The sequence below is a fragment of the Oryctolagus cuniculus genome, chromosome 17 (genome assembly GCF_964237555.1).
Source record: "Oryctolagus cuniculus chromosome 17, mOryCun1.1, whole genome shotgun sequence".
Classification (NCBI taxonomy): domain Eukaryota; kingdom Metazoa; phylum Chordata; class Mammalia; order Lagomorpha; family Leporidae; genus Oryctolagus; species Oryctolagus cuniculus.
This window is the reverse complement of record NC_091448.1, coordinates 10,657,323-10,669,557: the sequence shown is the minus strand read 5'-3', so window position 1 is coordinate 10,669,557 and position 12,235 is coordinate 10,657,323. Positions and strand designations below refer to the sequence as shown.

The 12,235-nt window shown below is 38.2% G+C and overlaps 1 protein-coding gene across 1 annotated transcript in view; it reads right to left on the bottom strand.

Moving 5' to 3' along the window:
- ABCA9 (ATP binding cassette subfamily A member 9) overlaps positions 1 to 12,235 on the bottom strand; it is a 77,843-nt gene that overhangs the window by 50,564 nt on the left and 15,044 nt on the right. Inside the window, 1 exon segment of the mRNA XM_051825137.2 lies at positions 6,103 to 6,271. Within this exon segment, the coding sequence (XP_051681097.2) occupies positions 6,103 to 6,271 (169 nt within the window).

The following is a 12,235-nucleotide window of genomic DNA, read 5'->3' as shown; positions in this document are numbered from 1 at the left end:
AAAAGAGTGCAGGGAAAAAATTCAAGATAAGTTGAAAGTCTCCTACAAGCCAGGCCCTGTGCATTTTATTTGCATTGTTTTTTTTCACATTTTCCCAACAAATCAGCAAGTTGGATTAGCCTGCTCAGCCTGCTTTAAACAAATACCATAAGACTGGATAAAGAATAGATATTTATTTCTCATAGTTTTAGTGGCTGAGAAGTCCAATATCAAAGTGCTAAGTTGATCTGGCTCCTGGTGAGGACTCTCTCTCCAGTTTTACCAATGGTCACCTTTTTGCTATGTTCTCACATGGCAAAGAGAGAGAGAGAGAGAGAGAGAGTGCAAGAGAGAGAGAGTGCACAAAGCCTCTGGTGTCTATTTGTATAGATACATTAATCCCTATGGAGGTCCCACCCTCATGATCTTATCTATCCTCAAAGGCCCCATCTCCAAATATTGTCATTCGTTTCAATTTATGAATTCTGAAGAGACACAATTGAATCTATAGACTAGGTATAATCCAAAGTAGTTTTGAAGAGGGCAGGACTTGAGATGCAATACTTTAAGAGTTGAATGCATATGGGTTCTGATATTGTCCTTCCTAAACTGTGTGGCCTTGGGTAACTTGCTTAATTTTTCCTATCCTCCCTGCCCCCATATTTTCTCTTTCATGCAATAAGAAGTATCTACTTGCTTTATTTCTTCATTTCATTACGCAGTGTGATTAATTTTTTTCTGTAAGTCTTGATATAATTCAATCAGCGTTTTGGCAGTAGTGCGGTTGGCACAACAATGCACTTTATTCTTTTGTCCTTTACAGTAAGAAATGATGTTAGTCCATTTGGCTTGGACTCTGGGATAGAATGACTCACAGCCTCAGAACTCTGTGAACTGGTCTGATGGATGCAGTGCAGGTCAGAGCAGTGAAGCAGGATAGTTTAGGGTTACCAGCCTGTAGACAAAACCTTCTAGACTATCTAAATAGTTGGCTATGCAGGACTATCTGCTTCCAATGTCTCCAACCATTGCTGGAGATAAGTTTTTGAAATCACAGGGCTAATTTTATTACCTAAAAAATTACAAACCTTGAAAACTTTCCTACTTGCCAACTTTGTAAGTCAAAATATCTTCTTTCAGCATTGAAAGCTTTCTATATGATTCTTTGATAAGAACTGATTCTGACCCCAGCACTAGAAAGGATATAAATCTTAGCATTCCAGCTTAGAAGGAGATCACAGCTTTTATGAATACAGAAATAATGTATGGATAGGACAGAACACTAGTCCTTATCATCTGCTCATATTCAATTTATGTTTTTAAAAATGAAATGGTTAGAGACCATAAGTATTATAAAAAAGTTTAGAATCAAAATGGATTGATGAAAGGAGTGGATCAGAAAGGTTTTATTGAGAAGTGAGATGAAGATAATACTGAACCTGATGGAAAAAGTTAGGAAAATATCTGGAGTATTAGGGATTTCTAGATGTCTGGAAATCAAAGCAACCAACATTGAACAAAGTATGTACATCATCTTCATGGGAAGATATGCATGGTGCCACTACCCCTAACTCTGCTTCATTCCTTCACGTCTCCCTGGAGTGTGTATCCCACCCCTTTTCAGCTTCATTTTTCTGTCTTTCTTCATCTTGTTAGCCAGGAAGGGAAGAGGAGAGGGAGAAAGTGAACCACAGAGAAAAAGGAGTGAGAATAACAAATGAGATGACGACACTATCACCAAGATGGTAACAGAAGAAAGGAGAGAAAAATATGAAGAGGAAAACCAAGAGACAATGAGGGAAATAGAAATAGGCATATTATTATGTGATGGTTGTTGCCATACAAGAAGATATTAGTAATTACAAATGTTGAGAATGAGAAAAAACAATGCTATTAAGAATGAGTGGATTTGGGGAGTGAAACAGCACGTAGGAGAGTGCTTGCCCCAGCAGACTAAGTTAGAGGGGAATCGCAGGTCCACGGAGCTGTGGATAGCAGTGGGAGGGAGTGTTTGGCAAACTACTTCTGAAGTTCCATGCGGGGAAAAAAATAAATGAACAAATAGGAAGTGGTACACCTCCCTACCCCTACCCCCACCTTGCAGGGACTGGCAGCCGCTAGAAGAAGTCATTCTGCTCCTTCGTTTTTATTTTTTTCTATTTTTGTATGCAAGCAGGTGGTAGCTGCCCCTGCCTCCTGTGCCCTAACCCAGAAATAGCAGGGATCACTTCACCTTCCACCCAAACAGCAAGAAACACAACAATTCAGAAGAATACCTTACACCATGATGCAAGCAGTACATCAAGGAGAAGCCCCGCCTATCTTGCCAGCCCACCACCATAGTGAAGTGAGCTGGGCCCCCATAGGCATTGGCTCAGCACACATGCCCACGACCCACAGACCTATAGCACCTCACAACAGAGGGAACCGTGCTCACAGGAAAGTCACTACAGATCAAGAGCAGTACAGTAAGCAGACCAACCTAGTTGGAAGCACTCCCACTGAGATTTGGAACCAGACAAGGATGCTCACTCTCACATTGTTTTTCAATAGTGCTGGAAGTTCTAGCCTGAGCCATTATACAAGAAAAAGAAATCAAAGGGTTACAAATCAGGAAGGAGGAAGTCAAACTGTCCCTATTTGCAGATGACATGATCCTATACATAGGGGATCCAAAAGACTCCACTAAGAGACTACTGGAACTCATAGAAAAATTTGGATATGTAGCAAGATATAAAAATCAACACACAAAAATCAATAGCTTTTGTATATGCTGACAATGCCACAGCTGCAAAAGAGCTTCTAAGATCAATCCCATTCACAATAGCTACCAAAAAATATCATATACCTTGGAATAAATTTAACCAAGAATCTCAAAGATCTCTAAGATGAGAATTACAAAACATTAAAGAAAGAAATAGAAGAAGATACAAAAAAATGGAAAAATTTTCCATGTTCATGGATTGGAAGAATCAATATCATCAAAAATGTCCATCCCTACCAAAAGCGATTTACAGGTTCAATGTAATATTATTTAAAATACCAAAGACACTCTTCTCAGATCTAGAAAAAAATGATGTTGAAACTCATATGGAAACACAAGAGATCTCGAATAGTTAAGCAATCTTATACAAGAAAAACAAAACCAGAGGCATTACAACACCAGATATCAACACATACTACAGGGCAATTATAACGAAAACGGCCCAGTACTGCTACAAAAACAGATAGACTAACTTAACAGAATAGAAACACCTAAAATCAATCCAAGTATCTACAACCAACTTATCTTGGACAAAGGAGCTAAAATCACCTCTTGGAGCAAGGACAGTTTCTTCAACAAATGGTGCTGAGAAAACTGGATCACCACATGCAGAAGCATGAAGGAAGACATTTACCTGACACCTTTCACCAAAATCCACTCAGAATGGACTAAAGACCTAATTACTATGATCCAATACTATCAAATTATTAGAGAACATTGGGGAAACCCTACAAGACATCAGCATAGACAAAGAGTTCTTAGAAAAGACCCCAGAGGCACAGGCAATCTAAGCCAAAATTGACAAATGGGAATACATTAAATTGAGAAGCTTCTGCACTGCAAAAGAAATAATCAGCAAGGTGAAGAGAAAAGTGACAGAATTGGAGAAATATTTGCAAACTATATAACTGATAGAAGATTAATAACCAGAATATATAAAGAGATCAAGAAATTAAACAAAAATAAAACAATCTGGTTAAGAAATAGGCCAAGCATTGAAGGGTGAACCAATGGCAAAGGAAGACCTTTCTCTCTCTCTCTCTATCACTGTCCACTCTGTCCACTCTGCCTTTCAAAAAAAAAAAAAAAAAAAAAGAAAGAAAGAAATAGGCCAAGGACTCAAACAGACATTTTTCAAAACAGCAAATCCAAATGGACAACAGACATGAAAAAATACTCAGGGTCACGAGCCGTCAGAGAAATGCAGATCAAAACCACAATGAGGCTTCACCTCACCCTCAATGGTTTTCATACAAAAATCAACAAACAATAGATGTTAGTGAGGACATGGGGAAAAAGGTACACTAATCCACTGTTGGTGGGAATGTAAACTGGTAAAACCACTATAAAAGACAGTGTGGAGATACCTCAGAGGTCTGAATATAGACCTACCATATGACCCAGCCATTCCACTCCTGGGAATATATCTAAGGGAAATGAAATCAGCATATGAAAGAGCTACCTGTACATCCATGTTTATCGCAGCTCAATTCACAATAGGAAAGACATGGAATCAACCCAAATGCCCATCAATTGAAGTCTGGATAAAGATATTATGGGATATGTACACCATGGAATAATACACAGCAGTTAAAAAACAACAACAACAAAGTCTGGTCATTTGCAACAAAATGGACGAAAACTGGAAAACATCATATTTAATGAAATAAGCCAATCCCAAAGGGTTAAATTCTATATGTTCTCTCTGACCTGTGATAACTAATAGAGCACCTAAAATACAACAGGTAGAAATGAATTTGACACTTTGAGAAGCTATGATTAAGAACAGCTCTTCTCTTGACTGTTGAGGAACAGCTTCTTATTCTATATTTTAATCTTTTCCTTTATGATTTATTCCTTATCTTTCTCTCTTCCATATGATTCGTTGAATGCTATACTTAACATAGAGTTAACCATATAAGTATAAAAATTGAAAATAGATCTTAGTAAAGATAAGAGTGAGAATAAGGAAAGGAAGAGGAATGGGGGTAGGAGTGAGGGTGGGAGTGAGGCACTGTGGGAAGAATCACCAAGATCATAAAGTTGTAATTGTGAAATGTATGATGTTTGCAACTGCAAAGCAGTATAGATCTACATATATTCATATGGACTTACTTTTAAGGGTACAACTTAACAAATAGCAATAAGAACACAAAATCTCTTAAACTTGCTGAAAAAGTAGCAGCTCAGGTGTTATAAATATCAAATGGATAGGAATAAGGGGTAAAGTGATCACTTAGATATGATCAAGAGTTGAAGTGATCATATAAATAGGACTAAATGTTTGGAAACAATTATAGACAGAATTAAAAAGGAGTGAAGGCTCCAACATGGGAAGCAGTCCTTACAGCAAACTCATAGAATGATAATTGCTTTAAGTAGCACTCTGACCTCAGAATCAGCCCTTAAGGCATTCCAGTCTGGCTGGAAAGCCAAGCGGGAGCATTTGAGGCATGGAAAGCCAAGACACTTTAGAAAAAAAAAGTTCTACATAAAGGACCCCTATGGGTGAGACCCCAGTATAAAGAAGTAAACACCAAAAAAGGAGGTATTTTTCTCTGAAGGGAGGAGAAAACTTCTACTTTGTTTATGGCCTTGTTGAGCTAGTGAACCCAAAAGGCTTCCATAGCCAAGGCACCTCATGTCAAGAGCCTTGGATGATCACTGAGGTCATACATAAGAGTTATTTGTTAAATAAACAGAAGAGTCACTGTGCAGTAACTTCCCAGCAGGATCTCTGTCCACAACATGTTGTATTATAAGACTTAACAGTAAAACTTGTTCTCAAGAATCACTTCCTTCTATTGTATTACATGGAGGATTTTATGTCTCATAAGTTATAGTTAAGTCTAAGAGCTCACAAAAGATTTATAATCCTTGGGTTCTTCTTTAAAGACAGTTAAGTTTCAAAATGGAAAGAAGAGGGAGGAAGGAGAAAAGAAGAAGGGAAGAAGAAAACAAAGCGAAATCACCTTTGAGAACAATAACAAAGAACAGCCCTTTTATAGAATGTTGAGGAAAAGTTCTCTTAGTTTTTATATTCCATTCTTTCTCTTTTTTTTCTTTCTTTCTGTTTCTTTTTCTTTCTTGGACCAAACCGAAGAGGGAGTAGGGAGGGTTGGGGAATGAGTGGGAGGGTGGCTGTCATGGGAAGAATTACTATGTTCTTAATGTTGTATTTATGAGATACATACAAACAATAAAAAAAAAAGAATGAGTGTTGCCTTTCATGTGTGCAGTTGGCTGTGCATAGGTGGGTACCCAGGAGAACAGAAAGAGATCTTTGTACATTTGTGTTTTGCCTGATAAATTCCTATTCTCTGATTTGTTCTTTATTTGTACTCCATGTAATTTGTTACCTGATGGCTTCTTTCCCATGGAATTCTGGAGACACTGCTTCAAAAGAGTCATCAGAAAAATGGTCAAAATCTATTTCATTCTCAAGGACCACGTGATTAGCTCTTTGGTGTTGAAACCAAAAAGAGGATTTCAGGAAAAACAAAGGAGAGTTTTGATGTCCATATTCAGCTATATAAGCAGGAGACAATTAAATAGGAGATCAGTCATCACCTCAAGGATTTCAATCACCCTAAGGCAGTAGGTCAATAAGACCTCTGTGATATTAAATCTGAATCCACATTATCATCATAAGGTATTGCTGGTGTTTTTAATATATACAGAACAATGAGGAAAAATAATTGAAAATATAACTGAAAGGTAGCCATCTAAAATGAGAAGCATATAGCATTGTTAATTAAACAAAAACTCCATCAAAAGCAAGTGTTTGGTTTAATGGTTAAAATGTCTATATTCCATATTGGAGTACCTGGGTTCCAGTCCTGGCACTTAACTCCAACTTCCTGCAATTATAGACCCTGGTATATATTGGTAACTCAAGATTTTGGGTGCCTGCCATCAATGTGGGAGGCATGGATTGAATTTCTGGCTCCCAGCCCATCCCAGCTCTGGCTGTTGCTGGTATTTGGGAAGTGAACCAGAGCATGGGAGTTCTCTCTCCTCTGCATAGCTCACCTCTCAAATTAATTAATTAATTTAAAATTCTTCAAAGTGGAGTGAGCTGTTTCAGGAGTAATTTAAATCTAGTATTATAAAACCTTCCACTTCAATGTGATCAGGTATTTAAATGTGTTTTCCAGAATTGCCAGTTATGCTGAGAAAAAGACATTGTATCATTGTGTGGGTGGTATTTTATCAAGCCAATAAGCAACTAATGATTCTAGGATACAAGTTATCTCAGAGGATCTGAAGGAGAAAATAAAATTAGGTGCACATTCTTAAGAAAGCAAGAAATGGGCAAATGCCTATTAATGAAAGAAAAAGCAAAGGATTTCCTGGAGCTAATTCTCATCAATATAAATACAGCTTTTGATAATCATTAATCCCAGCAGAAATAGGATAGAAAAAGCATAGGAAATGCTAATAACAATAGACAAAATTAAAGATGAATGAGCTACACAATAAGAATGATTAATTAAGCATATTTCTGATTTTACTTCTACTCAGAATATGAAATACTTTGTCAAATACATGTTCTACATAACGAGTCTGTTGAAATTTTTCTCACTGTATTACACTTGTTCATTTTGGAAGACACATCATATGTATTTTTCTAGCATAATAATATTCTGTTGATATCAATGCAAAATAGGTTAATTAATTATTGAGTATTTCAAAAGCAAAAAGCAATCCAGGATTAAAATTAGTGCGATCTTAAAATATTATAAGCCTATTTTATAAGACTATTGAAGAAACTAGATAGAAACAAAGAATACTCTGAAGTAAAAAAGATAACATTTTTAAAGTATATAGTAAAAGGAAAAGAGGAAGATAACAACAATTTACATTTGTATAGCACATACTAGATGGAAAGGCATGTTTACTCTCAAATTCCTTTATAAAAAGGATTATGTATGTATGGATGGATGGATGGATGTGTTTAAAAGGCAGAGCAACACACACACAAACACCTAGATCTTCCATCTGCTAGCTTGCTCCCCAAATGGCCACAACAGCCAGGTCTAGGCCAGGCTGAAGCCAGAAGCCAAAAACTCCATCCATGTCTCCCACATAGATAGAGATGTTTTAAGTGCTTGGGCAATCCTCTGCTGCTTTCCTAGGCCCATTAGCAAGTATGCTGGATCAGAAGCAGAGCAGCTAGAACTCAAATAAGCTCTCCAAAATGGGACACTGGCATCATAAGCTGCAGCTTAACCTGCTGCAACACAATGCTGACCCTACTTGTATTCTTTTTTTTTTTAACTTTTATTTAATGAATATAAATTTCCAAAGTACGGCTTATGGATTACAATGGCTTCCCCCCCCCCATAACGTCCCTCCCACCCGCAACCCTCCCCTTTCCCATTCCCTCTCCCCTTCCATTCACATGAGGATTCATTTTCAATTCTCTTTATATACAGAAGATCAGTTTAGCATACATTAAGTAAAGATTTCAACAGTTTGCTCCCACACAGAAACATAAAGTGAAAAATAATAGATGATTCTTTAAATGATGTACAATTTGGGACATGCTCAAGCTGACTTGCCCCAAATGGTAGAGTTAGAAACATACCAGGGGATTCCAATTCAATCCCATCAAGGTGGCATGTACCAATGCCATCTCACTAGTCCAAGTGATCAATTTCAGTTCACAATTGATCATAATAAAAGGACTAAGAGTCAAAGGGAGCACATAAACAAGTCTAGTACCTGCTTATTCTAACCGATAGAATAAATAAAGGGGAGAGTGATCCAACATGGGAAGCGAGATACACAGCAGACTCACAGAATGGCAGATGTCCTAAACAGCACTCTGGCCTCTGAATCAGCCCTAAAGGCATTCGGATCTGGCTGAAAAGCCCATGAGAGTATTTCAGGCATGGAAAGCCAAGACACTCAGGCAAAAAAAAAAAAAAAAAAAAAAAAAAAACCTAAATGAAAGATCTCTGTGAGTGAGATCCCAGTGGAAAGAACAGGTCTTCAAAGAAGGAGGTACCTTTCTCTGAAGGGAGGAGAGAACCTCCACTTTGACTATGACCTTGTCTAAACAAGATAAGAGTCGGAGAACTCAAGGGGCTTCCATAGCCTTGGAAACTCATGACTGGTGCATAGGGAGATTACTGATGCCATAAACAGGAGTGTCAATTTGTAAAGTCAACAACAGGAGTCACTGTGCACTTACTCCTCATGTAGGATCTCTGTCCTTAATGTGCTGTACATTGAGGCTTAATGCTATAACGAGTACTCAAACAGTATATTTCACTTTGTGTTTCTATGGGGGTGCAAACTGTTGAAATCTTTACTTAATGTATACTAAACTGATCTTCTGTTAAAAAAAAAAAAGAAGAAATTAGCAATTCCCAACTTGACTCTCGCTGGGATTAAACATGACAACAGGTTTGACCTACTAGTATTCTTAAAATGATAATACAAGATCAGTAGGCATGGCATAATAATTGTTACTTTAAAATTAAGGCCAATGACCTTCAAAGAAACTTGAGAATTTGCCCAGGATATCACCACATTTCTATTCTCTTTTCTAAAGATTAATATCCTAAAAGGGGAAATAAGGAAAAATTTATAATATATACAAAGATAGAAACAAATGAATATCAAGTGCTCATGAATTATGGAATTCATATTGGATTAAGTGACTATTTTCAAGAGAATGAAACAAAAGCAAAAGGCATTGAATTATCTTATTTACAGATTTTTTTTCTTTTGACAGGCAGAGTGGACAGTGAGAGAGAGAGAGAGACAGAGAAAGGTCTTCCTTTTGCCGTTGGTTCACCTTTCAATGGCCGCCACGCCCGGCTGCGCTGTGCCAGCGCACCACGCTGATCCGAAGGCAGGAGCCAGGTGCTTCTCCTGGTCTCCCATGGGGTGCAGGGCCCAAGCACTTGGGCCATCCTCCATTGCACTCCCTGGCCACAGCAGAGAGCTGGCCTGGAAGAGGGGCAACCGGGACAGAATCCGGCGCCCCGACCGGGACTAGAACCCAGTGTGCCAGAGCCGCAAGGTGGAAGATTAGCCTGGTGAGCCACGGCGCCGGCCACAGATTTTCTTAACACAGTGATATTTTCCTGGAAATGACTGCTTGCATTGTTAGTCTCAGAGTTACAAGAAAAGATCTGAGAGACAAGCGACAAAACTGTGAGAACAGAGGTGATGCTCTGGCTACTTACACAAAGTTTATATAATTACACAGAGGAAGAGAAAAACAAAGAACAGTGAACATATCATTTGAGGTTTACAGTCTATGGGAGAACTGAAATGTCTATGAAAGAAATATGTTAATTCTACCAAATAGTTATTTCTAGTTTCATCATTTTTAGATGGAGGGTAGGCAATAAAAATTCATTTTAAAATACATTTTTCATACTAATAAGGTAGATGAATTCAGATTCATTTTTCAAAGGGAACTATAAGTTTTCAGTACATCATCAAAATCAAACATTTTTCATTTTTACATACTGAATATAGAGTTTTAGAAATTCAGATTCATCTTGTCAAAAAGAAAGTTATACATTTACACATTTTAGACCCAGAAACTATTACTATTACATTCAGACTATCGACCAAAGTGAATTTATAATTTTGGATAAACTGATATATTCTTTTCACATGTGAGTAAAGTTAATTATTGCAATACTTACATTTGTCTATTTGCACTTGATTGCTTGCCTTTTTGTATTTTGTTAGATTTTTCCCTGTTTATTTAATTGAATCATAAAAGCCAAAGTATGAATAACAATCTAAAATGCCCAGAAAAAAAGATAATTTCTATAACCAAAAACGAATAAAAATTCTCGGCAAGCCAGGTTGTTTGAATGAAATTTTTTTTTTTTTAAAAAGAAATTCAGATTCAAAGGGGACTTCAGAATTCACCTGAGCAAAGCTTTCTGTGTAATATGAATCTTATATTAAAAGATCCATTATTTCTTTTTCTTTTTCTTTTTTTCTTTTTTCTTTTCTTTTTTTTTTTTTTTTGACAGGCAGAGTGGACAGTGAGAGAGAGAAACAGAGAGAAAGGTCTTCCTTTTGCCGTTGGTTCGTTGGTTCACCCTCCAATGGCTGCTGCGGCCACAGCTGGCCGGCGCACCGCACTGATCCGATGGCAGGAGCCAGGTGCTTCTCCTGGTCTCCCATGGGGTGCAGGGCCCAAGCACTTGGGCCATCCTCCACTGCCTTCCCGGGCCACAGCAGAGAGCTGGCCTGGAAGAGGGGCAACTGGGACAGAATCCGGCGCCCGGACTGGGACTAGAACCCGGTGTGCCAGCGTCGCTAGGTGGAGGATTAGCCCAGTGAGCCGCAGCGCCGGCCATGATCCATTATTTCAAGGGGTAGAAAATATGTCATCCCCAGAGGCCAGAGGTTTAGTGTTTAGGATCCTCAATGGTGAAAGATAATCCCTTTACACTAAACCAAAACCCACTTACTTCATTAAGTCTTTGGTGTTTTTAATGTTCTTTTTTTTTTTTTTTTTAGTTTTATTTGAAAGGCAGTTAGAAAGAGGAAGAGACAGGGAGAGGGATCTTTCATTTGCTGGTTCACTCTCCAAATAGCCACAATAGCTAGAGCTGGGCCAGGCCAAAGTCAGGAAGCAGCAGCTTCATCCAGGTCCCCCATGTGAGTGCAGGGACCCAAGCACTTGGGCCATCTTCTGCTGCTTTCCCAGGCCATTAGCAGGGAGCTGGATTGGAAGTGGAGCAGCTGGGAATTGAAATAGCACCTAGTGGCGTGCCTTTACCCTCTAAGCCACAGTGCCAGCTCCTCTAATGTTCTTTTAGGTAGAATATTGCCTTTGTTAAGCAATCATTGTCTCCAATATGGCTCTTCCAAGTCATGGTCAAAAATGTCACTGGAACATGTTATGTTCAAGATAATTGCTCTGTAGTTACTTTTCAATATCATCATCTAGGATATTATATTAAATTAAAAACTATGAGAGCACTTGAAAACATTCATGAAAAAATGGAATTAAAAGATTTTTAGGGCAAACTTTTTTGAAACACATGCACAGTTTTTTTATAATATGCAAAACATAAACTTTTTGAAGTACCCACATATGCTACCCTGCAGCCATCTGTGTCTCCTTCTGACCTTAAGGATTTCGGAATCATTTTCTCCCAGTGAACAATAGGTACCACTTCTCAGAAATCACATCTTAACAGTTCTCATAAACTATTTCCACTTTTTTCAAAAACCTTGGCCAATTTTCAAATTTGTTATCACAGCTCATATATAGTCTTCCTATCTATCTATCTATCTATCTAGTCTGTTTTTTTTGTTTGTTTGTTTTTTTTTTTTTTTTTTTTTTGACAGGCAGAGTGGATAGTGAGAGAGAGAGAGAGAAAGGTCTTCCTTTTGCCGTTGGTTCACCCTCCAATGGCCGCCGCAGCCGGCACACCGCGCTGATCCGATGGCAGGAGCCAGGTACTTATCCTGGTCTCCAATGGGGTGCAGGGCCCAAGC